Raw genomic sequence first — 27,196 nt, 5'->3', positions numbered from 1 at the left:
GGTTTGATGCTTGGAGTACAAATGGGCCTTTAAAAGATAGATATCCTGCTGCTTTCAAAGTGTGCAATGAATATGGTCCATAATGGTAGACTGCAATGTAACTAGGCGGAGTTTGACTAGAGAAGAACAATTAGAGTGGAATCTTTTGTGCAATGAGCTAGGTCATGTGCCTGTTTTTACAAATGAAGATGCATATGTGCTGTCTTTTGAGGGAGATTTTAGTGTCAAAAAATGCTATGAAATGCAGGTGGAAACTGAAGAAGTTTACTCTTTTCAATAATTTTTATGGAAAAAACAAATTCCACACAAAATAAGTTTCATGTTATGGGCTTAGAGCTAGAACCATGGTGCACCATATCCCTTCCCTATCCCTCATATGTAGGGAAGGGATGGCACAGGGAATCCAATCTCGCAATGGGGGATCGATATCCCTTCCCTACACCACACGGCTACTGACTAGCCATTTCAACAGTGCCACACGGCTACCGAGTAGCCGTATGAGTCAACTCGTTGACTTGACCAATACGGCTACTCCGTAGCCGTTTTATAGGTTTTAGTCATCAGAAGAGAACAGTCAGGCTCATTCTTCTTCTTCTTCTCTATTTTCTCCTCTCCACACCCCTTTCGATTTGAAGACCCTCTGGTGCGATTCAGGAGCTAAGATTCAATGGGTTTGGACCTTACTATACGGTGAATCATTTGCGTTTATCAATTTCGTGTTTCATCAACAAAATCGTCTAGGGTGAGTGTTTCAAATTTCAGGGTTTAACTTAAATTTGAGTTTGATTATCATTAAATTGGAGATGTTAGGTTCATTATAATGTGTCATTGTATGTTGTTTGATCGTTTGATACCTTGTTGATTGAATTTAGGGTATATTGTTGATTGAATCAAAGTGGTTGTTGTTTATGAATGATTGTTGATATGGATATGGTATTGTTATTGATGAATTTTTGATTGAGAATGATTAAATGAATATGTATTATGTTTAGGGAAGATTGTTGGCGGAGATACTGTATTTGGATGGATAATTTGAGATTGATTGATTATTTTTTTATAGTTTGATAGATTATTTTGTACAAGAGTTGCATTGTAGAATTTTTGTATAAAATAGCTTGTTTTGTGATGATTTTGTGTACATGTGTGTTGTAGATGTACTCCGATTCTTTTCAACGAATTATGAATGATAGAATTCCGGTTTCTTCTAGAGAACATAGTGATCATAAGTTGAAAATACCAAGCACGGCAGAAGAGAGGCAGAAAGCTCTGAAACATCGAAGTAGTGTAAGCCAACTTCATGAATTGTATAACGCAGTTTCTAGATTTCCACATGCTAGAAAACTTGTAGAAGATAGTGGGTTTAGTTCATTTTTCAAGGTACATTATCCGAAACCACAAGACAACTGCCTAACTACGGGTATATTTGAAAGGTGGTGGCATACCACCAATACATTTCACTTCTCTAGTTTTGAAATAGGGTTTACCCCATTAGAATTCACTCAAATTACCGGAATTCTAATTGGCCGAGGAAATCGTATATCATTGGTTGATATAAGTATGGACCAACTGCTTGAGATTGCTCCCCAAACCATAGATTGTTTGGTCCCATATCTTAACGCGAAAGCTACAACAAGAAGAAGGAAAGGAGGTGAAATTATGGTGATTGTTGGAATAGAAGAAGTTAGGGAAGAAATTTTAGTCGACAAGAGAGTTGAAGTTGTTGATAGATACAAGGGGATCAGGAAGAGTTTGATTAAAGTGTTTCTCGACCATAGACTCGGGCAAGAAAACAATGTTCTTGAAAAGGAGCAAATTGCAAGATCGTTTCTGATTTGGTGTTTTGGGAATGTCCTTTTCCCAAACAAGAACAATGTGGTTGAGATTAAATGGCTTAATATAATTAGGGATTTAAATGTGCTGAGGCATTATGATTGGAGATCGTCTTTGTATGGTAGTATACTATGGGGCTTGAATACTGGAGTAACGTGCAACAAGCCTGACTTGCAGTTCTTTTCGTATCCATTGATGGTAAGAATTCATACCCACTTGTAATCTTACTTTCATTACTTGTTTTTTATTGGTGACCGTGTAATTCAATTAGTTGTTAATAATAACTAATATTGTTGCAGCCTTGGTTTTGGGCATATTTCCGATGTCTATTTCCTTACACAAAGGCGGAGAATGAAAATATGGATCCGTGGCCAGCGGGTAGGTTATATGATGGAGACCAAAGAGACTTGAGAAAAGGCGCACAGAGTGATACAGGTACCCATTCAGTGACTCTTGTGCGTTATCATATTGATAACTTCCCACTCGATTCTGTAGTTTGGTCGCCATGGGAGGATAGTGAATGGAAGACTAACCTTGAGGTGGTAGATGCTAGATAAATGTCTGTAACACGGAGGGTGTTTTACAATCCATTTGGTCGCAACGCCTTATACCTGGGCGAACAGTGTCTCAAACAAGTTCTTGGTTTGACAGCAATACCGTGCAATCCTCCTGATTCAACAGTAGAAATCAACAATGCATATTTGTACACAACAATCAACTTAATTCCTTGCATTATGTTGAAGTACCCGATCATGAGTATAAGTTGTGGTGGAAGGAGAAGTCAGTTGGTAAGTACTCAGGTGTAATTGTACATGAAGGAAACATGGATTTTTATGGTACGTAGGATAACGATGCTTATGTACGCAAACCAGCACGGCAACGCAAAATCACATACACAGAAGAGTTGGTGCCCGTCGATCGTCATCTCTTTCCATATCCAACAAAAAATCTGACAACTCGAGTATGTAGCCCTGATTTTGAAGCAAAATATATGCCTATTGGAATGGAGTACTTGAGGGAGTATCCACAACCCAATTATAATGTCAATCAGGGAACAATTGTGAGTATCATATGTCCATCATTTCTTATATATTCCATTTGTGAAAAATATATAAACTCATTTCGGTGTTTATTGTATACAGGAGATGTGGTGTCAGGCATATCAAAATTCTCAACAACAACTCATGGCTCAACAACATTTCTTTTTCGACCACACAAAGGAACTGCAATACAAAATCAAATACGATCCAGAATACAATCACAGATATGTGAGACAATATCTACCACCACATACAGGTGAGTCTTCTACACCGGGCCAGTCTTATGATTCGGGTCCGTCGACGGGTTCTTTTGTTCCAAACAGTCAAGAAGACTACAATCCTTATAATTCGTCGGAGCCAGTGAATCAAAGTACAACCACGTACCAATATCAGGGTCCTGAAAATGATCCGTGGTTTTGAATGTAAACGGCTAGTTTTTTAACTTTTAAACGGATTTATACACTACTCCTTTTCACTGTATAACGACCACTTTTTTTGTTTTATTTGTACTGGTTATATTTACTGTATAACGGTTTTTATTTATTTTGAATTCTATATCCTCTCATCATATCTCTATATATAACAAATCACTTTCCAAAGTGAATCTATCCCAATCATATCATATGTTAATCAAGTTTTCGGAACAACAATTCTGAAGAATGATTATATTTGAATGTATTATCTTAAATTAATGTAATATTTTATCTTTAAGTCTTCTTGCAATCTATATATGATATGATGTTCTATTTTTTATTTAATTAAAGTTGAGCATAAATAAAAACAAAAATTACACAAAATAGACAACAAGTTCAGAACCATTGAATAAAAAACCAAATCACTTGTCGTATCGAAATATGTGAGAAGTTCTCCAAAGTGTATGAAAATAGGTGTTTGTAGTTTGGAGATAGATAACACAATTTATAAACCGATGCAAAGTAGCCGTTATAAACTAGCCGTTGGGATATGGTCGTTTGAAATTAGCCGTTATAAAAGTACACTACAATTATTGAATAGAATACTAGGTTACTTTTCGTAGGTGACACTGGAAGACGAGTTATAGTCTCGCGAGGGTTTACGCAGAGATTTACCCACAAAATCATAAACAACAACCGCACTTATAATTTGTCACGTCCGTCTTCTGGAGGAGCGCCGACAATCATTTCCGGATTGTAACATTCCAAGTTAGGCATGTTAGCCTTAAAGATTAAGTAACACTCATAACATGTAAATTCTGAATGGTGATCTAGTCGATATACAAATTTTCCCATTTCCTCCTACGTAAAACAAACATAAAGCAATAGGTTACTGTATTTGTGGACACGATATACGAAATTTCAGAACAATTTATTTTCACCTACGGTAATCGCAGTTTTCATGTGATGTGGGTGTAACCATGAATCTTTCTTTGTATTCTAACATACTTGCGGACCTGTATTTGAATTTGACAAATCCGTTGGTGAAGTTGTCGTCTGGTTCGGTTATTAACATTTCCAAATGCTCTTACAAAGCCGTCAAACACCATCGTCCATTTTTCATAGGCGTTGAGTTCTTGAACATCTTCAATAGGAAGAGTAGTAGCATTTACAAAAGCGGTGGTGAGTGCAACATCTTCTTCTACGGTATACCCAACCATTACCATGTTAGCTATTAAACCAAAAAAAAAAGAGACACAAATGATACTAATGCCAATTATTTTGGATTGTTTGTGTTGTGGAACTTTTTGTCAATTTATAATATGTATTCAAAGTGGCCGTTGGAAACTAGCCGTTACTAAAGGTCCGTTGGTATAACAAAATATAATTCAAATTATCGTAATTAGAAATATATAAATTAATGTTACTGAAAAGAAAACTACATTACCGGAACTGAAACACGGTTTGACTTAAAAGAAAAAAACATTTAAACTAAGGTATTCAAAAAAGAAATTGGTGTTCCTTTGCTTCTCCATCTGCCTTGCCAGTATGACATTATGTTTTAATTCAAAGTACTTTCTTGCATTTGGAGCCATATTTTCGAGATCCAATTGCATTATTTCCCTTTCTTCTTTCTCTCGAGCAGATTCAATTTGTTTTTGTGTTGTCTCTAGCAACTTTTCTATAATTTGGTTTTGTTGTTCCTGACGAGGTGCGACTGTCATTCGTGATTCTTTTAGAAAATCAACAAGTTTATTACCCGCGTCGCTCATCTGGGAGTCTTGGGAGGAAGGTGTGGCGGGTTTGCTTGGCCCAACGAATTTTTTTTTAATAAGGGCTTTTTTCGCTGCTCTAGTAATGCGTTTATCTCCTGTAAATCCACCTGACTTGGTTCCAGGTATTGTACTTGGGTTCGTACCAGGGGTATATCCTAATGGAATAGGGATACCGCTACTGACATTATAAGAGTTTTGAAATTGATTTGCAAATGGTGTCTCGATGAATTGGCTTGTAGGTGGATTCTGGGAAAATGGGTTTGGAGAACTAAACGTATTAGAGAAATTTCCATGAACTTGAAATGACGGAGGATTAAAATCTTGGTCCATATATTTAGCTACACCCACTTGTACATTAGGAACATCTTTAAGCAGTTCATACTCGACATCTCGTTCAAAGTTTTTGTTGTGTAATTCAACATGTAAGCTTTTCGCAATTAACATCTATACCAATGTAAACAAACTATAAATAAGATACGCATAAATTAAACTATTTACAAACATCATATACAACAACTATAGTGAAACATAGTTAAATAACATACCCGGTTAATAGAGACCAAGCCCAGATTACTTATATTAGCTATTGCAACACAATCAGAAAACTTATCCACTTCAGTCTTGATTTTGCTATACCGATTACGAATGTTTTTTACAGTACGTTCTTGTCTATTCCCACCACAAGCTTCCACAAACTTTTAAAAAAGGATTTCCCAAAACTCTTCCTTACCTGGATAACTACTATAATCGAGACCGATGTACTGAGTAAGAATGTGATGATCTTCCAAAGTACTAAATCTCCTTCTAAGTTTCCTTTTTTGAGTCTGAGTCTCCGACATTATTGAGCAAACAAATTATATCTATTACTTAAACAAAATATAAATTGGAGAGATTTTAGTGAAGAAATCAATTGATGTAAGAAGAAGAAATTGATTTGGTGTGGTTTGAGTAGAGAATTAGAGTGGTATTTATAAAGTATTTTGAAAAAATGACCGTTGGGATCCGACGGTGGAGAAGATAGAGCCGTTATTAATGATGGATGGTTAGGATCGGGTGTGAGAGAAGTGTAAACGAGAAAAGGTCAAACAAATAATTTTCCGAAACGGCTACTGAGTTTCCGTGTAAAAAGCTACGTCTACTGAGTAGCCGTATCAACGGTAATACGGCTACTGAGTATCCGTAAAGCGTAAATATATACGGCTACTCAGTAACCGTGTGGTTTCCCTTCCCTACAAGCGTGATCAGATGTGATCATCCATGTAGGGAAGGAGGTTGATATCCCTACATGAGTAGGGATTTGGAAGACCATAGGGGTTGGGTTTTTGGTTTTTTGAGGAAAATTGAGGGATAGGGAGGGGATGAACCCCTCCATAGTTCTAGCTCTTAAATGCACAAATCAGTTCCAACTTTGGCTATGCACAGGAAAAGGGAAGTTAATGTTAATTCTGTTAGCTGCTATCTGTGTAATCAAGAAGAAGAAGAAGCTGATCATGTTTTTATGCAATGCAGCTATTCTCATGAAGTCTGGATGAATTTCTTAAAGGCTTTTAAAATGGAGTGGGTGATGCCTTCCACTCTTGACAGCTTATTTGAAGTGTGGTCTCAATGCAAGTTGGCTTGGGGTGGGGGGGGGGGGGGTAAGGATGTGTGGGAAAAAATTCATTATGCTATCACATGGCATATTTGGAATGAAAGGAAGCATGGTGCAAGACACAAGACTGTGGATGAATTGGTTTTGCTAATTAAGCAAACTATGGTTCTTTGGTCACATGAGAAAGATACTTTTAGGCATGTTCATGTAAACTCTATTCTTTTCAATTGGGAGACGGTTCTTCATTCTTAACAAGGTGTTGATCTCTTCTTGATTCTTGTAAATTTTTTTAATTTAAATGAACCTTTGCTTTTCAAAAAAAAAAACTTTACATAAAAATACATGTAGAAATAAACTAAAATGTGAAGTTATTTCTTCATTTATGGTTGATTGTTTTTTTCTTCCACCCAAACCAAAATGCACTGCATCCTTAATTTTATGTAATGCTTGCATAATTTCTGGAATATTTTGCTCATGTTGTAGCAAGTAATTTTTTATGATGATCATCGCTTGAAAGACATCTTTGAATGCCATATTTGGTACAATGCCACTATCATCTGGTTCAGGGTCATTCTCATCATATATTACTGACTCAATAATTTCTTCATCTGTTCCGTTGAAGATTCAATAAATGCATCATCGTCGTTAGGATAGTTTAAAAGATGTTCGACGTCCATCACATTTCTATAACGTAAATTAAAAATGACACCAGTTAATCCTTGGTTATATTTCTTCTATGACCATTAAATTATTGATAAGAATTTTGACCAATACTGTCTAAGTAAATTTGTACTTCTCGTCTTATACATTTTAACTTCTTAATTAAAAAAATACCGTCTAAATAAATAACTCTGTTAAACGAATATTTTTTTCTTAATCCCGATGACATTCATTTATCGAGGTTTAACTGTATGTCGATATCCACAGCCATCTATTAGGCTCTATTTTGTGTTAAAAGCACTCTACATGGCATTTCAATGTTATTGTTTCTCCTTAGACCCAATTGCACAATTTTCTGTAACAATGGCTGCAGGACCATTCAGGGAACGAGCATAATTGTAGCTGAGTTCACAATTTAAAACTCAATTCATTTGATGGATTTCCTTCACCAAAATCGTCAATATAAGGGGACTCCTTTTATATGATTTCCTGCTCCCCTCCGGTCTAAATCTGTTACAAAGTTATATGTATCAGAGTTACCGCCTCATTTAATTTGTTTTTGAAACCTTAATATTTTTTTTTGAGAAGGTTTACGGAAACGTCCAAAACGGCAAAATGTATATCAGTCGACGTGAAAGTTGACAAAAGATCACCATACTTTTGTCTATTTCAAGTATTCATTTGGCCATAACTGCTTCCTCTTATTCCTGTGGTTGCTACAAGTTTGTAAGTCTTTGATTCAAATTGTTAAATGCCATTTTCTTCTTTATGTGGTTCAAGGTTTAAATTTCTAGGTTCTGTACCATCCTATTACTGCCAATAGCTTGTCTTCATTAATTAGGTTGTCGAGTGTGTCCTTGGTGCTTGTGGTATCCGAACATGAGCGTCATACCCATCTATACTAATTGTACCCATGTTTCTTTCTCCTTGCTAGTGCAGACATTTCGATGAAGTATTAAAATGAGATTGCGATTTTTGGCTATAGAGACCACATCATGTTGCATGTGACTTGGACTTCTTCAAACCTCATTCAAATAACACTGTGGTGTTTGATATTAAGGATAACTCTTGGCTCGCTCGCAAAATGGAAATTTATTAGTTTCTCTATCCATAATTGTTGCGGCAAGAAAACCAGTCAGAGAACGTGCACATTTGTAACTGTGTTCACAATTGAAAATGCGATTCATTTGACGGATTTTCGTTCTCAAAATCATCAATCACGGGACTTGCATATAGGATTTCCTGTTCCTCTCCTGTTTAAGTTAGTCACGAAGTTTAAAATTATATACTTCTTTAAGAATTATCGCCTTCTCATTGATTTGTAACCTAATATTGATTTTTGGGAAGGTTTGTAAAAGCGTCGATAATGTATCTCACTCAACATGAAAGTTACATAACATCACCATTCTGTTGTTACTGTTGCTGACCACAAGTTTAGATGACATCATTATTTGGTTGAATGTTTAAGATTCTAGGCTTGTACGGTCTTACTACGTACCACTACCAATAGCTTGTATTCGTTGGGTTGTTGAGTATGTCTTGGTTCTTGTGGTTGTCAACTTTTTATCAGAAAGTCTTCTATCAGCATTCAAAATGTTTGAATTCATCATAATCATCTCTATACATAACTTGACTTTTATTGGGGGCAATTTTTTGTAACTTATTTAAAGGGAGAGAATGGAAAAATATTTCAGCATGACGCTCGTAAGATTCACTAGCCAGGAACAAGTACAAAGAGGAGGAAGCTTAATTAAGTCAGTTAAGTTTATTCTCGAGTCCAGCGATATATTCGACCAAGGAAGATTAACAAAGACTTTCTGACTGATCAGTGGGACCGAATCAAGTTTAGAAAGTCGGTCTGTGATCGATTCACAGACCAACCTATAAGTTATCACTAGGTTCAACTTGTTGTTTTTTTTTTTTTTTTGAACAAGGGTTCAACTTGTTTTACTAGGTTCGATTCTTTTTCCGCCTTTTTCATCGATGTTTTAATACTATTAAAGTATGATCAGGTAAGAAAGTATTTAAAAAGCATATTTAGGACTATAGTAAGGCATAGAAGATATTTCTTTGTTAAGGTAATCAATGATCCAAAACTAAAAACCAAACGGAATATTCAGGACTTATGAGGTTTATGAATCATTCTCCACCAGAAAATGAGTGGAGCAGTTGGAAAAATGGAACCGACAATGGACTGATTTTCCATATAAGACAAGAGGGAGGAGGATTTCTTTCGCTCCAATTGACTGCATGCATATGTGACGGAGACCTGACTATAAACACAGTCACCTACCTCGTTAAAATGAAAATGAAAACAAACTAAAGAATTAATCAACTAAAGGTATTCTTTCTATGTGGGTTTGATATACAAATCAGATTCACGGGATTGTATATAAAATCCGATATAAATACTAACCTATACTTTCTTCCTTTCGAAAGCGTTAACTTCATCTTCTCTTTCGCGAACTACCTGATTACCACTGGTAGATCTTTTCTGTTTTAATGGCATCGATGTTCGATCTTTTCTCAAGCCTGTTTGATCCCCATGGCCGATATCAAGCTGAAGAAATGGTCACGTTCCAGGAGAGTGAAAAAACCAATCATCATCCAAACTATATATCGAAGACAACTCAATTTTCGACTGCTTTTTGTTTTAAACGTATTTTAGATGATCCTATTGGAGAACCAAAACCAATTTGTTTTCAAGGTATTTTTGATGAACGTATTAGAGAACCAAAACCAAATTCAGCAGATCCGTGGGATTTTAAAGGTTATGTTATCAAAGATATCGACATCAAAGATTCTGGAAAACGGAGAAGTAAAACTGATTCACTTGCTGTTAAAGAACTAAAAAAATATCGTCGTGATGGGTTTACTAAGGTTTGATTTACTATCGTTTTAAATAAATTATTAACTAGTAATCAATAATTTCTTTAATATCTTTCATTTAAATCTTTGGTTTTTAGATTAGACTTCGGGATTTAAGTTATCGTGCTAAGGAGTACCTTGGATTTCTTCCACCGACGAATAAAAACGACAAGGAGTTATACGTTACATATTCAGATGCTCCCAGTCCGAGTAGTACTCATGCCGCCCAGCCTACTACTTTCTGGGGTACCCCGGCTCCTACTAGTACTCTTGCTGCTACGGCTACGGCACTTTGGGATATTCCGACTCCGAATAGTACTGCTGCTACGGCAACTACTTATTGGGATGCTCTGCCTCCGAGTAGTACTGCTGCTAAGGCTGCCACGTTCTGGGATGCTCCGGCTGCTGCTAACGCTACTACTTATTTTGGGTAAGTTGTTTTATCTTGAAAATAGTAAGAATGTTAGACCCCCGGGTTGTGTTGACCGTTTCTATGTGGACTATAGTAAACCGGAAGAGTTATTCCGACGAAACTATGCAACAACTTAATTTAGAGTTTTTGGAACATTTTCTTTACGTGTTTATATCGTGACTCCTACCATTCGCTCATAGTCTAACATTTGAAATCACACACACCTCAATTAAATGTCTTTTTTTTTTTTTTGGTTGTTTTCTATTCGAAATCATTCCAAGTTTGTAACCATTGGTATTAGGTTTTTATCTTAGCTAAAACTGATGAACAAGTACTACTAATGAATTATATTACTTGCGTCATGTTGATTATGTAGAACCATTTATTGGGAAGTAGAGACCATCGTCAAATCATTTGATGAGTTGCCGGAGGATATGATACAAACAATACTGGCAAAACTTCCAACTAAAGATATCTACCATGGACGCTCTGTATGTAAGGCTTGGGATTCAATCATAACAACTGAGTTAAGTTTCCGATCCGCCTTCAATGAATCCTCCAACGAATATTCCTTTCATCGACGTCCATGGTTCTTACTGTTGGATACGAAAAATTCATCTCTAGAACTCCGATCTGAAGCAGTATATGACATGGAAGCAGATGCCCCAGGTTCATGGTGCCAAATAAAAATCAAAATTCCCGTACCAACAACAAGAACAACTACAACAAGAACCCATAATGTTATCATTTCTTCTGGTGGACTGATGTGTGTATGGTCCGGAAGTAATAACTTCATTGTTTCTAATCCCTTTACTGGTTCCTCGCATCGCTTACCATTGTTGTCAAATACTGATGGTGACCACTATTTTAAAGGGATGGCAATGCACGTCTTACCATATTCGAAGACTTCTGGAAGACTAAGCTACCAAGTATTTGTACTCGTTGCCAAGAAATCTGACGCACGCGTGTTGCGGATCAAAACCTATGCATCATCATTGACGGATCAAGAACATGGCTACTGGAAGGAGATATTGAAAATGGATTTAGATCCGTCCAAAACAGGAAGAATTTCAGGTGTTACTACCATAGGCCGAGAAAAGCAGATTTTGTTGTATTTCATCAGTGGGGATGGGTTTAAGGCAATCTCTTATGATATCCGTAGTGGTACCGTTTGCATGACCTCAAAATTTCTCCCACCACTTCAAAGTTGCAAAGCCTCACAGTTGGTTGTATGTGATGGAACCCTTTTTGCGGTTATCCTCAGTGGTGATATTGGACAACCAGTATTTGCACCTAACCAACTTCAGATTTTCGAGTCCTCTGGTGACGAGATTATGAGTGAAAATGCAATATGGAGACATGTTACAACCATGCCGGGAAGAATACCTCAAAAGTATGACACCATTAGCTGTGCTGGCTGTGGGGATTACATAATGGTCTATGTGACTTGTGCTTCATCAGAATTTGCCACTCCTTCAAATTATGCCGTGATGTTCAATAAGAAGGAGAAAGCTTGGGTTTTGCTGCAATCTCAACGTAGCCCTTCTGGTCACACCGGACGCACTTACAAAATGGAGATTCACGCTTTGAAGCCTACCATTGGTTGAGTGATTTTGGCAACCTTATTAGTTATAATGGTTTTCTTTTTCATATTATAAATAAATCTCCCACAACATCTCCCCAAAGTTGTTGGTGAAATATTGCTGCTTTTGGTATGGGCCTATGGGGTTTGCATTTCTGTTTTACTTTTTGGAATAGTAAATAAAAAAGAAGAGGTTTAGCTATCTGGCCTTACAGGTAGCTAGGCCCCTTCTTATAAAAATTAAGTTTCTGGCTTGGTATCCTTTCGTTTTGTCTTGTTGGCTTGTTTTTGTTTAACTTTTTTGCTCTTCCAATCAATATTTTCTCGTTTCCTAAAAGTTTAGTGGATGCCTTGCCAGTTGCCAACAAGTAAGAGGGGTAAAATTGGAACGATTTTTTTGGGATCATGATTTTTTTTGGGACCATGGTTTTATTTTGGGTAAAGACATTAGAAGTAAATCTAGGTCACCCCTTATCTGGATATTTATACTAATACCTAATTATCCTCCTGATTAAATTTGGATGATGATTAGTTAGTGTTAATAATAGTTAGTGTAATGATTAGTGAGATGATTAAGTTAAAGATAATTAATGAGATTAAAAAATCAGATGGTTTTTTTTTAAAGAAGTAGAATTATTGAGAGAGTAAAGTTAGACAAGATGAAGAAGGAAAACATGAAAAACGATGGATTTTACCAACACAACCGGAGGAAGGGTATACCCAGGTGTGCTTCAAACTTAGATAATTTGGTTGAATTGCTCCAAATTTTCAAAAAAAATGAAATTTTTTATGTAGATTTGGGTCAGTTTGGTTACCATATGTCAAGAACATGTAACCGAACACACCTGAAAGTGTAGTTCGGTTACGTTTTCCAAACACGCAGGTTACCGAACTCGCTCGTTAATGGAGGTTTTGGTCGTACAGTGTAATGTTCGGTTACCTAGGATAAAATGGTAGGTAACCGAACTTTGAAATTAACAATTTATTTGGGTACATCTTGTGTGTTCGGTTACTACGAAATTTATTTCTTGGCGAATTAGGTAGAGTTCGGTTACGAAGTTTCAAAGGTAGAGTTCGGTTACAAAGAAAACTTAACATTTTTGCGAACGAACCGAACTTGTGGGCTTCTCATTATTTTGATAAACTAAAGTTCGGTGATATCCTTATTTTGCGAAGGAACCGAACTTATGGACTTCTGTTGTTCTAATACAAGGAGTTCGGCTAAAAGTATTTTTTGCGAATCAACCGAACTCTATTGGCTAAGTTCGATTACTTTGTAGTTTTAAAATTTTTTGCGAAAAAACCGAACTCTATTGGCTAAGTTCAGTTATTTTGGAACTCAAGATAGTGGTCACAACAACACAGTTCAGTTAGACTGGATTTTTTTTTTCGGTTCTAAGGGTGGAGTTCGGTTACTTTGTAGTTTTAATTTTTTTTGCGAAATAACCGAACAGAGAGTTCGGTGACTTAGTTTTAAATCCAATAGAATCGAACTGTTCTTCGTGTTCTTCATTTCAAGAAGTTCGGTTAGTAAACTAGGGAATCCAATAGAACCATATTTTGATGATTTCTATTCGATTGAAGCAATCAAAATCAAATTAAAGTGAAGAGTTTGTTCGAAAATACCTCCGGAGTGGTCCCATGGAAGAATCAGGCTGCGGCTGACGTCTTTTATACTCGATAAAATTATCATGTAACAGAACTTAATTGTGATTGCATTGATGTTGTTACATTTCTTAAATAGGCGGCGGTGGTGGTGGTGGTAATCGGTGGTTGGTGGTGGTGGTAATCGGTGGTTGGTGGTGGTGATAATCGGAGGTGGTGGTGGTGGTAATCGGCGGTGGTGGTGGGAGGAGGTGGTGGTTATATATATATATATATATAGGTGGTTATTAGGTTGGTTTTAAATTAAATTAGGTTAAGGGCAGGTTACTCATTTCAACGTTTTAGGACACCCCTTATCACTATAGAGAAGGTGGCCTAATAAAACCATGGTGCCCTCAAAAAAATCATGGTCCCTAAAAAATCATTCAAACTTAACCACACACAAAACAAGAAAAAAGGATGAAGAAAAGATGATAAAGAAAAGAAAACCTACATTGAGAGATAGTATTCATTAGGCTAATCTTGTACAACCGAAGCCCATTGGCATGAACAGGCCAATTGGGCTTATAATTGATCAGCCCGTTAAAGTCTGTATTTAAAAGATTGATCGAAGTTTGTTTGATGCATGTACAAACAGTAAATGAGCAAAAGCAAACATTCTTGCGAGATAAATGAGTACTAATACATAAGCTGCATTCTCATGGCTTAAGAAATCCATGTAAAACAATTTTACATGATAAGTAGTCATATGAAATGCATTCATATTCGGATAATCTTTCGGACAATTTTACATGATTATTCATCACCAACTATCCTAATATAAATACTGACATACATCTTTACCGTGGTTTCCAAAGAGAACATGTTTGAGGGAAAAAATCATATCGGAAGTGAAGGATGATATAGAAAACAAATATTTGTGAGATGGTGGAGAAAACTTCGAGCTAATAATTTTTTTCAACATATTTTTGTATCCTAATATGTAGAAATCCATACATTCTAGACAATCCCCACTACCAAAATAACATATAAATATTGAATTTATACAGTATAGGTAATTAGCACTTTTCATATTTTATCAATTGTAAGTGATGAAAATGCAATGAATCACATAAAGGTGTATAAATACCCCTCAGTGTAATATATCTGCACTTTAGGATCATAATAGAAACAAACATTGCATCTTATAAAATAAATGAAAAAAGATTTTGAATCCGTGTAAAAAAAAAGAAATACCATTAGTATAATGTAGCTAAAATTTTAGATCATAATAGAACGAACATTACATGTTATAAAAAAAGTAAAATACAACAGTGGACCTATCATTGTAGTACCTTTTAGTGCGAGTGGTTTTTGAATTTTCTCGACACTTTGTGCGGGTGATTTTTTGACGACTTCCTTTTTTGAGGTTCTTTTGCTTTTTGTACTTGTTTCTGTTGAAAAATAATTAATAAAATGTTTAAGGAGAATTATAGATGAAATAAAAAAAGATAAGAGGAAGGAGAAGAATAATTTTATTTTGGAGATTAGAGTAGAAACATTATAGAGTTTTCTTTATATACATCCCTAGGAATCTAGTATGACATCACATTCATGGGACGTAGGCCCTGTAACACTCCTCCTTGTGCGGTTCAATAACGAAACAAAACTTTATACATAATGCTTCACATATAATTCTTCAAATGTCGCTCTCCTTGATGACTTGTGCCGAAATCAATTGCCTCATTAAATCCTTGACAAGGAACCCAGTGGGATAAAATCTTGACGAAGGGAAAAGAGTACAACGTGACAGATGCAAGTAAAGGTAATCTGTTGTAGATGATCACTCTGCTTTGTTGAATTTGATTAATTGCTTCACAACTGCTAAGGCAGAAAATCCTCGTGGGAAAGACAATATCCTTACCTGGGAAATTACATTCCCGGTGTTTGTTGTTGTCTCATTAAAAACCTTACCGAGAAACAAAACCCCGTGGGAAAAAAGTAACCTCGGTGAAGGAAAATAGTTCAACACACCATTAGATGCTCCCCCTGATGTCAGACAATTTTCATTAGTCTAATGCAGTCAAAAGGAGTTTATCACACTTTACCTTGGTAACTTGAAAGCTTATAAGACCATGTTGTTGATTCTGGAAGTTACGTTTCTTAAGAGAATATCGCGTTTCATTTCTTTGATTCAGATATTTTCAGTAATATCGACGCGATCTTTATGTCTTCAACGTTCAACATACTTGATGTTTTTTTTAGTGTTGTCTCGCTAAAAACCTTGTCGAGTAACAAAATCCTTTGGGAAAAACTATTCTCGATCGAAGGGAAAAAGAGTACAACACAGCTTCAATTTCGAAGTAAAATATGTCGACATCATATCCTTGGATCCTCCCCCTGATGTCGGCATTTCCCCCTGATTACTTTCAGAGTTGTTCCAGGCAGTTCCTTTAGTCAGGTATTTTTCGAAATTGAGTATCGGTAATGACTTAGAAAATAGTCTACCATATATCCCCCTTATTACTTTCATTGGAGAAGATATTATTTTTCCTTCATAATCAACAACCTTTGGATTGCAGTTCCTTTAGCATTCCTTTTTTTTAATGTCTTTGCAGGGATAAAACAAATTGATGTCAATGATTACTTTTAAGTACATGATTACATAACTATACCATTCCAATGACGTTGCGTTAGCGCTGAGCTATATCTAGTTAGCAAGTTCCCTGATGATGTAATATTTAATCGAGTACATTATTATACTAAGTACAACAATGTGTCTATTGTACTTAGATATGGGAATTTCATCTCCCAACACATCCTCGTCATCTTCCTTTAGACGAACTGGTCACTTACTTACATTTGAACCTCGACTAATCATGAGAGTGCTATCAGGATGCATGTCTTTGTTAAATTGTCTAACAACTTTAGACATATGAAAACTGGTGGAATAATGTACCACAAGATCAGTATTCGGTCGAGCTTTCCCCATTTTCATCTAGAGTCGTCCTTCATGAACTGTATTCTAGGTTACGACTGTGAAGATTTCACTTAGGGATTTGTGAAGCCTGATCATACTATCTTCTACCTGATAGTTCGTGTATCCATATATTGTTCTTACTGATTTTTGAGGTTTTTGTTATCTCAGATCAGGAACGAGATAGAATCACAAATTCTCTTCGTTTCAGACTTTGTGACTACTCAAGATAGATATCTAAACTGTTCTTTGATTTATTTGGATTTTTCTTGAGAGGTGGTTATAATAATCCAAGCTTATCAGCAAATAGAGTATGTACCAGATTCGTGAGGTTTGATGGACTTTATCTACTGCAAACAGATTTCCAAACTTAAAGCGAAAAACAAAAGGAAAATCAGATAGGCTTATTTGTTAGAGGTAGATTGGTATCAAAAGTGTTCACTGAGGTTGAAGAAGCTCTTAGGTTGTAAAGGGCGCCATCTAAGAGAATCAAGTGCGTAAAATCTTGCAAGTGTCAAGAGATATAAGGAACGCGACTGCAGCTGAATTGCTTGGAGGGCTAATTCAATCTCAACTACATTCCCGTCTGAAGTCTGATAGTAGGTTAATGTATGTAGCGGCTTAATACAATGCAATGTTTAAAACTTGACGAGGTCCCGGGGTTTTTCTTTAGGTGCAGTTTTCCTCGTTAACAAAAATTTTGTGTGTGTGCTTTTTTTACTTTTCCGCATCTTTTGATTGTTTAAAGGACTATACAGATTCATACTCCCATAAAAACGAAAAATTTGGTGGTGTATTTAGTACTCTCTATTTGAGATTGGGAGATGCAAAATTTTCCGAATTCAATAATTAATAGTGTGGGAGGCCTCATTTTAACTTATGTGTAGAAAATGGTATTTTCACTGGTTTTTTACTGAATATTCCTACAAATCTTGCACAATTGAGTATGTGAGATGTTGTTTTTAAAACTCTACCTATTTTTATTTTATTTTTGTGTCTTTACTACGGTTTATTACCTTCTTGACGATGGAATGATTCTTTTTCAATGCATCTTCCTTCTCAAGCAAGAAGAAAAGATTAAGTTGGGAGTACCTATAAGATTTTTATAATTACATAATGAGCATACACAATTTCGGACTCGTTATATCAGAACTGCGTGACCCATATCGCCCATCTTCTAGATGGGATAGAAGATATTTGCTTGTTAAGGCCATCACTAATACAAAACCAAAAGCGAAAATTTTAAGAATGACCAAAAAAAAAGTACTTAATTAATGACTTTCGAGGTATTTGCTGGATTCTCCACCAGAAGATGAATTAAAAATTGAGAAACTCCATTTTGGCTGGAGCAGTTAGTAAAGCTCCAAACCAATGAATTAACTTTCCATATATAAGACAGAAGAGAGGAGGATTTGTCAAAAGTTTCACGTTTCAAATAACATCATAATCCAATTCTGCCACGCACCCGCCTTCTCCGCCAGAAGATGAACAATAAATAAAGAAACACATCGAGCATGGACAACGACTGGTCTGTAGACTACCATTGTCCTCTTTCGTGAACCAGCAGACTGACAACCAGTGTTTCTAAAACTAAAACAAAAACAAAAAATAGAGAAAGTTAATTACTGCCGAGAGATCATTAAGGCTTTGTATTTCAGGTCTGTAGTTTGGTTATCCCGTAGATTCCAAGTGGACAACGAATCCAAACTACATATCGAAAATAACAGAAGCAGGTCCATCGAAATACATAGATTTTAAAGATGATGAATTCGAAGATACTATTGGAGAAAGAAGAAATAAGGCTGATTCAATTGCGATGAAAGAACAACAAAAATATCGCGTTGCCAGGTTTACTGAGGTTTGTTTTATTTCTTTATCGTTTTTTTTTACTAAGAGATTTGAGTTATCGTGCTAAGAAATACCTTGGATTTCTTCCACAGACATATTCAGATGCTCCCAGTCCAAGCTGTACTGCTGCTAAGAGTACTAATTTGCTTGGGTAAGTAGCTTTTTATTAGTATCTGTTCTGAGTTTAATGAATTTTACCGATTCGCTTATATTTTTACATTCCGATTCGAATCGTGATGATGAAAATTGAAACATCTCATTAAACATCACCCGGTTCAATTAATCGTTTTCTTTTTTCTTGGTTGGTTTTTATTCGAATCGTTGGGGTTAATTTGTTAGGGTAAGGATTAAAGTAGGATACCAAAATGAACTCCGAGTTTATACCCTTTAGTATAATATTTTTATCTTAGCTAAAATTGATGATCAATTACTGCTACTGAATTATAATATTACTTTCTTCATATTGATTTATGTAGAACCAAATCTTTTGATGACTTGCCGGAGGATATGGTTGCAACAATACTGGAAAAGCATCCAGCGAAGGATATCTACCATGGACGATTTGTTTGTAAGGCTTGGGACTCGATCATAACAACTCATTCAGGTTTCCGATCCGCCTTCAATGAATACTTTAACAAATTTCAGCGACGTCCATGGTTCTTACTCTTGGATCAAGAGAAATCATCGTTAGGGCTCCGACCTGACGCAGTATATAACGTGGAAGCAGATGCCCCAGCTGGTGCATGGTGCCAAATAAAACTCAAAATTCCGGTACCAACGTCAACAACAACTACAACAAGAACACACAACGTTGTCATTTCATCTGGTGGACTGATGTGTGCATGGTCTGGAAACAATAACTTCATTGTTTCTAATCCCTTCATTGTTCTAAGAAGTTCTCTATTTGTTGTGATTTACTTTTGTTCCAGTAATTCATAGCCATTTATTGCTTTTTCTTTTGACACACCTCTAATGGGAGTCTCTACATGACATTTGTTCTTTGTTATTTCGCTCAGGACTAAGGAACTCTCTTTCGACTAAGATCCATTGCCCAATTTTAACAGCCGATGCAACCTAGTATGGGTGCGCACGATCCGAATCGGTTCCGTTTTGCCACTGACGTGACAGTACTTCTTTTTGAATTTTAAATTAGTTAAGGGACATTCGAAGAAACAAACCCCATAAGTCACTGATTCCTCCATTATTAGTTTATTACCTACCAATAAGAAAGAAGTACATGACGAAGAATATAGCCAACGCCAACAACCTAAATTATGACTTCCTTTCATAATTTATTGATCGAAACACAAAAACAATCCTCATTTTATATCTTTTTCTCTGAAATTTGTAAAGCGCCACATAAACTAGCTAGCTAGTTAGTCATGGGGAGAGAAAGACCATTGGACCAAGATGATGATCATGATCAGGTTCCACTTCTAGAATACCAACATGCACCACCGCGATCGCCACCACCTTCTTCAGATCACTTCAAGAGAACTGGTTAGTTTTATTCATTGATCATTTCCGTCATGAAAAACCTTTAATCAAGTGTATATTGCACCATATATGATCTCTTTCAATGATTTTACAAAAGGATGCAAAATTATTTCTAGTTTCCGAGAAATTTATTTTATTTTTGGTGTTGTTCTTATTGTGGGGTGATAAAGGGAGTTACTGGACAGCAATAGCGCATGTAATAACAGCGGTTATAGGTTCAGGAGTACTTTCATTGGCATGGAGCACTGCTCAGCTTGGATGGATAGCAGGACCCATAGCTCTGCTTAGTCTAGCAGGGATTACAGTTGTATCTGTTTTCCTCTTATCCGACTGCTACAGATCACCTGATCCTGAATTTGGTGTTATCAGGAATGGTTCCTACACCAAGGCTGTCAAGTTTTATCTAGGTAAACAAAACAAACATTAAACCCATCAACTGAAAACATGTCTACCTACTTTCTTTTTTTTCTTTTTCTTTTATCGATATCTACCTAATTGCTCTCCATTATCTTTTAACTAATGAAGACTTCACTTCCCACACTCTTCCCCGTTTTCTTTTTCTCCTTTCCTTTCTTCATGCCTACCGTACGCTACTTCAAAATGAACTAGTGTGACAAATTTGGATTAGAAATGACCGCAAATTCAATGTAAATGGAGAAGAAATTAATTTCCCGAAGTGGTAAATAGATAGCGATTCTAGCATAAATGGTAGCCGGAAGTGGAAGCCTATCATTATCATCCCTCTCAGGCTCTCACACAGGATTTTGACAGGATAATCCACAGGTCAATTTAGGGTTGGTCTTTACCTTTTCGAAAATGCTTTTTATTTCGATGGTAAATCCGGCGAGATATATCCCCTGTGAGGAGGAGACAGGATCTCTTTTTCCAACCCACTACTAACCCAAGTGTTAAAATAGCTCTCCTTCTGACCGTTGGATCTGATCGGCATCATTTCTCAAAGGAGAAACTACAGTAGGCGTAGAATTATTGTTTCCTTTTCTCTGTTCTGTGGAGGACGTCACTTGATTTGACCAATAATTGCAATTAGTGGTTATGATTAAATTTATTGATTTCTTGGTAAAACTATTAGATTAAATCTTTAAAGAATTAGCATCACGGTTCACAATCAAATTTTAAGGATTGTTAATAATTAATTAATTGTTATGCGCTGGTTTGATTTTTTTTTTTTTATTTCATACCCAATGGTTCTACGCAGACCGAGCGGTTAAACCACACAAAAATAATATTTACCAAAGTTCTCACAATTTTGTGTGGTGGGTCCCGACGGGCCCCGTCGGAGGCCAATAGAGTGGTCACTGATGGTGTGGCCATTGAAAAATTTGTGAGAAGTAGTTTTGTGGTTGTTTTTTTGCTCGGTTAAAATAGAATTTTTGTTTCATACCAGTATACAAATCAAGTCAACAAGGACGTAGAAATCGTTATCAGACACTAATGCAGGGCCCAGTGCTAATTTTGATTTAATTTGGAATGCGATTTTTGTTGGTTAATTATTCGATTGATTGTTGCTAAAGATGCACCCGCAAGGTGGGTGATAACTTTATATTATCCACCATACTATTATTTAAATTCACCGATTTGTTGCTTGAGATTTGAATTCAAAACTCATTGGTACTAACTACTAAATTCTTTACGATAAATTAATATTTAGGCACAGGTATGATTATCTTGTTTATCTATAATAAATTAATAATAATGGTTGGGAAATGCATGATACGCATGCATGCAGGAAAGAAGAGTCTATTATGGTGCGGGGTAATCTTACAAACGAACTTCTTTGGTAATGACATTGCCTATGTCATGACTGCCGCCAACAGCATGAGGTACTGATTAATTCGAGTTCTCCGCCACTTTACTAATTGTACCTGTTAATCTATCTTATTTCTAGTGTTTAATGCATTGACGGACCTACAGCTGGGCTAAAGGGGCTTTAGCCCGGGTAGCCTTTCCAGCTCACAAGCTAAAAGAAAAAAAATCTGTTCGACCAAGGTTTTCTAACGCGGGCCTTAAAAGGAAATTTATCCTTTCTGAATCCGTCCCTAGTTTAATGCACGTTTAGAAGATCAATATGTAAATGAAATTGACATGTATAGTTGTATTAGTACTTACACAATTATTCTTATTCAAGATTCAAGAAGAAAAAAAACATACACAATTATTAGTTAGGGAAGTGCCCTCGAGTTTTCAGTTGTTAGTTAAATAATTTCGACATCAAATTGTGGATATTTTTATGCATATTGAGTTGAGTATCTACTGCGTCCGCAAGTCCAATATCTACCGACTTAAAGTAAGCACATGCATAGAAAAACCTCCACCTAAAGTTGTTACCAAATAGACATCATTAACCAAGTAGCAACTAGGAATATCTATAGGCTATATCATTTTCATATTTCTGTTCATATTTCTAGCTTTGCTCACGATGCTTTAGTTATTTTTGGATTTTCTTCATTTTGTTTGTTGATGAGTGCAGAGCGATTCATATATCGAATTGTTATCACTACAAAGGCCATGAGGCTCCATGTGATCATGGAGTTACATTTTATATGCTTGTTTTCGGAGCTAGTCAGATCGTGTTTTCTCAGATACCAAATTTCCATGACATGGAATGGCTCTCCATAATCGCAGCAATCATGTCATTTTGTTACGCCTCAGTTGGATTTTCTCTTGGCTTTGCCAAAGTAATTGGTACGTATTGTTTCCTCTTGGCTAGTCAGATTTGTACATATTTGTCAAAGTTTCAACATGGGGCGCTTCAAATTTTCAGAAAATGGAACTATTAAGGGAAGCATTGGGGGGATTCCCCAAGCTACGGTAGCTAAGAAAGTATGGAAGGTCTGTCAAGCACTTGGAGACATTGCTTTTGCCTATCCATTCTCCACAATTCTTCTTGAGATACAGGTAAGTGACATGTTCTGTTGCTTATAGCGTATTCATATTTCTATCTTTTATCAATTTAAGAAGCTAAATATGAACAAGAAAGTTGTAAAAACTGAAGGATACTCTGAGGTCGCCGCCGGCAGAAAACAAAACTATGAAGAAAGCATCTCTGTCAGCAGTCTTCATAACCACCTTCTTCTATTTCTGCTGTGGAAGCTTCGGGTATGCAGCATTTGGGAACCAAACTCCTGGAAACCTTTTGACGGGGTTTGGGTTCTACGAACCATACTGGCTTATCGACTTTGCTAATGTTTGCGTCATTATTCATTTAGTGGGAGGATATCAGGTATTACAATATGTTTGGTTTTTGAGTTCCTCGTGACTTCAAATTCTACTTATGAGTCAATTATATTGATGTTAGTATTGTTTGTTTTCTTTACACAATAGATGTTCTGCCAGCCCGTCTTTGCATTTATGGAAGCATGGCTAGCAGAGAAGTACCCCAACAATGGGTTTATTAACAAATCCTACACCTTCAAAGTCCCTTTGCTTCCAAGTCTCAATCTGAGTCCTTTCAGGCTGTGCACTCGAACTTTTTACGTTGCTACAACAACAGGAATTGCAATAACATTTCCATACTTCAACCAAGTTTTGGGAGTAATGGGTTCCTTGACCTTTTGGCCCTTGATCATATATTTCCCAGTGCAGATGTACTTTGTGCAGCTGAAGGTTGTGGCATGGACACGAAAGTGGGTTATTCTTCAAACGTTCAGCACTGTTTGTTTGATTATCAGTACAACTGCGTTAATTGGATCGATTGAAGGCATTATAAGTGCCAAACTAGAGTAGATACCTTGGTTATTTTCATGTCCGGCCAAAGGGGATGTAATATCATATGGTGTTCTTTCTTGGTCTTGACACCATGAAACATGCATATGTCGTGTTATTTTCAAAGTATAAAGTTTTAAAAAAAACAAGTATATACAGAGTGAAAGAATATGTTCCAAATGAGCTCAAGAAAAAGTAATTTCCAAATCAAACATATTCAGTCACTTGAGTTGTAGACACCAAAAATCATACTCGACATGTGGTGCCCAATAAAAGCGGGCGTAGTATAACAATCCTATGATAGTTTACATAATATCTAGACCAAGATAGCTTAGTTTGTAAGCAAATGTTATATTTGTAAATTCATTTCTACTCTCTAGTACTTAAGAAAATATCTAAGAGAGAGAAAGAGATTAGATTTTTTTTATCCTTATCTTCTTCTTCCCCAAAAACTAGATCTAGAGCTCCTAAAAAACTCTTTAATGGAGTCTATGTAAACCAAATAATTATTAGTGAAGAACAATGAATACAAGTGTGGGTGTAGCTATGGATTTTCCGTAGCTACATTTTGGCGCTAGAAACAGGGACGGGAGAAGCTGAGGTTGCACCAAAGAGGCGGAAACCAAAGATCTGAGGAGGCTGGTTCGAGATCTGAGGATTAAGCGGAAAGACTAGCAAAGAGGTGGATAAAAGGACGGATTTTGGAACGAGGTAAATGATGAAGGGAAAGGTGAGGAAAACGAAATCACAAACGGTGTTGAGAAGGAGTAAACGATTGGAGGCTCGGGATCAGGAGGTAAAGGATGAAAGACGAAGGACCATGATACAAGGGAAACGCAGATGGAAAGTGAAAGCCGGGACTGTGGAGAAACCTAGTCAGAATGTGAAAGTCGGGACTACTGCGAAGAAGGAAATGAACCGAGAAAAGGCGGAGGCAAACGATGACGAGGAGGATGAGGTATCAGAAGAACTGGGTGAAACCCCTAATCAGGAGGAAGATGACTCGGAGGAGATGGAAGAGAATATTGGAGAAGAAAACTTGACGTTGGACCAGTTAAGGGAGACGCTTCATCGTGAACGAGAACGGGACCGAGACTTGGCGGAACAACAGGTGCAGTTGGTAAGGCATAATGCTAGGTTGAGGCAACAAAACCGGCAACTTAACGAAAACGTGGAGATGAATGCCATAGATTCAGAAGGAAACACTGTATCTTCGGAGGAAGATGAACTACGACGAAGGAGATATGACCACGAGGAAGATGGGGAAGGACAAAGTAAAGGAGACGAGGTAAGCAGAGCCGACGAAGTAATGCCGACGACGTAAAGCAAATGAGGAAATTACTTCAACAAAATGAAGGGAGGAAATCAGAGCGCACAGAAGATAGTCCCGACGAATTTTTTTTTTTTTTTTTTTTTCCAATCGTGAAAGAACGCACAAAAGATAGCAAATATGATGAAGTAATGAATGCTTAATCAGGAAGATTGAGGAACAGTACAAATACCATGGAGTCATATTTCATTTCACAAATTAGAGGAAGAACAGTCGGCGAGAAGTGGTGTTATACGAGCAGCTGGTCTCGATTCAATTTCATTCCATTCCCCCTTCATGTATCATTTTAAGCATATCTTCCTTCAACTACCGAGGGCGAAGGCAAATAATAGTTGGGTGTCGTTCGTTTCTTCCACGAATAGAAGTTGGCACAGACGGCCAAGGGTTTGTATTGCGAGATGCAGAACAAGAGTTCGAGTCTCACTTTATTCACTTTGTGGAAGCATTTGCTTCGTCAATATTTACCTCGTGGGACTAAAGCCTCGTGGATGCGGAGAGCTACCTCGTGGATGGAAGCTATCTCGTGGAATCAAAGCTACCTCATGCAATACCCAAAAACAGAAGATGAGAGGCGCTCCGTGAAAAGGATACTTCGTGAGGATCAAGAAGAGGACGACGGGTAAAAGGGAGTACTCTTTCTTATTTATCTTTGACTTTAAAATTTGTTGCAGGGACGGAGGGAGAGTAGCATCGACAGAAACTACTTCGTAAAATTTACTTCGTCATGAGGAGATAAACCAAGTTCCGACAAAAAATACTTCGTCACGAAGAGAAGATGGCTCGTATGATTACTCGACAGGGCAGGCACATCAACGGAAAAGAGATACGAACATAAAGACGCAGTGGAGACAACACGACAGACTAGCAAGACAGGAAGACGCACTGACGTTGCAAAACCGCAAACTTAACGAAGAAAGAGGGACGAATGGTCTCGCTGGGAGGAAGGGAACCGCGTACTATCAAAGGAAAAACTAGGTAGTTAAATGGAGTCACTTGTATGGCCTTGTCTTCCATACAAAGATATTGCTTAGTGGGCGCCACAAAAACGTAGGTATGAAGGAGAAAGGAGACGTGAGGACGAATGGAAGGATGGCAAGGAAAGGAGGAGCATTACCAAAGATGAATCCAGAAGGTATAAGATGCGAAGTAAAAACAACAACCAAATCATCTTTTCATGGAATAGAAAAGGAAAGCATGGGACGAGCCAAAGCCAACGAAGAAGAGGAAGGTCAAAGCCAACGAAGTAAGGCAACTAACGAGAACTCGTGTGGTCAAAGTTGCTCTTGGAACGAGGGATATAGACGGAGCTTACTTCAACGAGGAACTTGGCTCCAGCGAAGTGATAACAATATAGTACTTTAACTTCGTGACCATGATCCATCTTACTTCAAGGGTAACCGCGAAGTAAATTTAATCGAAGATGAATTCGCCAGAGCATCATCAACAACATCACCAAATTTACTTCGTAGCGGATACTCCGTGAAAGGGAAGATGATGAAAGAAGTGATGGCAATAAAGTTCTGATCTAGCTCGGACGCAGCAAGTCAGTTCACGCGGACATACGAAATGCATGAAGTTACCCTGGAAATCAGCAGCAAGGGTACAAATCATTTCAGATAAACCAGCACCGATGGCCACGAGTAACAAAACCGAAAGGGGAAAGTCGGTGATCCCAATCTCGTTAGGATTGTGTACGAGATCACTGTTACCAGACGGAGAGAATAACGATAAGGACGACGGAATCAACTCACGAAGAGACGGGTCACGGGAGAGAATGATGATAAGAACGACGGAAGGAGATGGATGAATTGTCGTAGTTGCAAATTCGAATGTGACTGACGAAGTGGAAAGTTGACGAACTAGATGCCGTGTTAAGTCTTGGCGGATGAATCTCGTGAGATTGGAAGGCTCGTGAAATTTTTGTACCAACGAAGTGAGCTTGCTGGAGCTGATTACGAAGTGAACTGACGAGATGGTGATCAAAGGAGAACTATAAAACTTCGGCAAAGAATCGAAGACAAGCATCCCCAGCTAGTAAAGCCGAGATGATAGGAGGAAGCGTTTCC

The 27,196-nt window shown here is 37.1% G+C and overlaps 4 protein-coding genes across 5 annotated transcripts; all 4 read left to right on the top strand.

The window, feature by feature from the left end:
- The first annotated feature begins 1,179 nt into the window (after nucleotides 1–1,179).
- LOC113325242 lies at nucleotides 1,180–2,387 on the top strand. The gene is made up of 2 exons (XM_026573448.1): nucleotides 1,180–2,028; nucleotides 2,130–2,387. The coding sequence occupies exons 1-2, from the start codon at nucleotides 1,180–1,182 to the stop codon at nucleotides 2,385–2,387; spliced, it is 1,107 nt and encodes a 368-aa protein (XP_026429233.1).
- A 7,240-nt stretch (nucleotides 2,388–9,627) lies between these two features.
- LOC113323786 lies at nucleotides 9,628–12,415 on the top strand. 2 transcript variants are annotated; one of them, XM_026572130.1, is made up of 3 exons: nucleotides 9,628–10,189; nucleotides 10,276–10,607; nucleotides 10,966–12,415. In XM_026572130.1, exons 1-3 carry the CDS (start codon nucleotides 9,812–9,814, stop codon nucleotides 12,194–12,196), a joined length of 1,941 nt encoding a protein of 646 aa, XP_026427915.1. In that variant the 5' UTR covers nucleotides 9,628–9,811; the 3' UTR covers nucleotides 12,197–12,415. The 2 variants fall into 2 exon arrangements, with proteins under 2 accessions (XP_026427915.1, XP_026427916.1); XM_026572131.1 differs by having other exon boundaries at nucleotides 10,043–10,189; nucleotides 10,281–10,607.
- Nucleotides 12,416–18,172: 5,757 nt separating this feature from the next.
- LOC113323397 (probable amino acid permease 7) lies at nucleotides 18,173–23,949 on the top strand. The gene is made up of 10 exons (XM_026571696.1): nucleotides 18,173–18,590; nucleotides 18,673–18,731; nucleotides 19,057–19,425; nucleotides 19,597–20,080; nucleotides 20,248–20,484; nucleotides 21,825–21,918; nucleotides 22,566–22,780; nucleotides 22,860–22,993; nucleotides 23,091–23,318; nucleotides 23,420–23,949. The coding sequence occupies exons 4-10, from the start codon at nucleotides 19,963–19,965 to the stop codon at nucleotides 23,819–23,821; spliced, it is 1,428 nt and encodes a 475-aa protein (XP_026427481.1). The 5' UTR covers nucleotides 18,173–18,590; nucleotides 18,673–18,731; nucleotides 19,057–19,425; nucleotides 19,597–19,962; the 3' UTR covers nucleotides 23,822–23,949.
- Nucleotides 23,950–24,518: 569 nt separating this feature from the next.
- Nucleotides 24,519–25,858, top strand: LOC113325241 (U1 small nuclear ribonucleoprotein 70 kDa-like). The gene is made up of 2 exons (XM_026573447.1): nucleotides 24,519–25,088; nucleotides 25,802–25,858. Exons 1-2 carry the CDS (start codon nucleotides 24,519–24,521, stop codon nucleotides 25,856–25,858), a joined length of 627 nt encoding a protein of 208 aa, XP_026429232.1.
- The last annotated feature ends 1,338 nt before the right edge of the window (nucleotides 25,859–27,196 follow it).

The sequence above is a fragment of the Papaver somniferum genome, chromosome 11 (genome assembly GCF_003573695.1).
Source record: "Papaver somniferum cultivar HN1 chromosome 11, ASM357369v1, whole genome shotgun sequence".
Lineage (NCBI taxonomy): Eukaryota > Viridiplantae > Streptophyta > Magnoliopsida > Ranunculales > Papaveraceae > Papaver > Papaver somniferum.
Note: the sequence above shows the minus strand (reverse complement) of the source record. Positions and strands in the feature narration are given on the sequence as shown.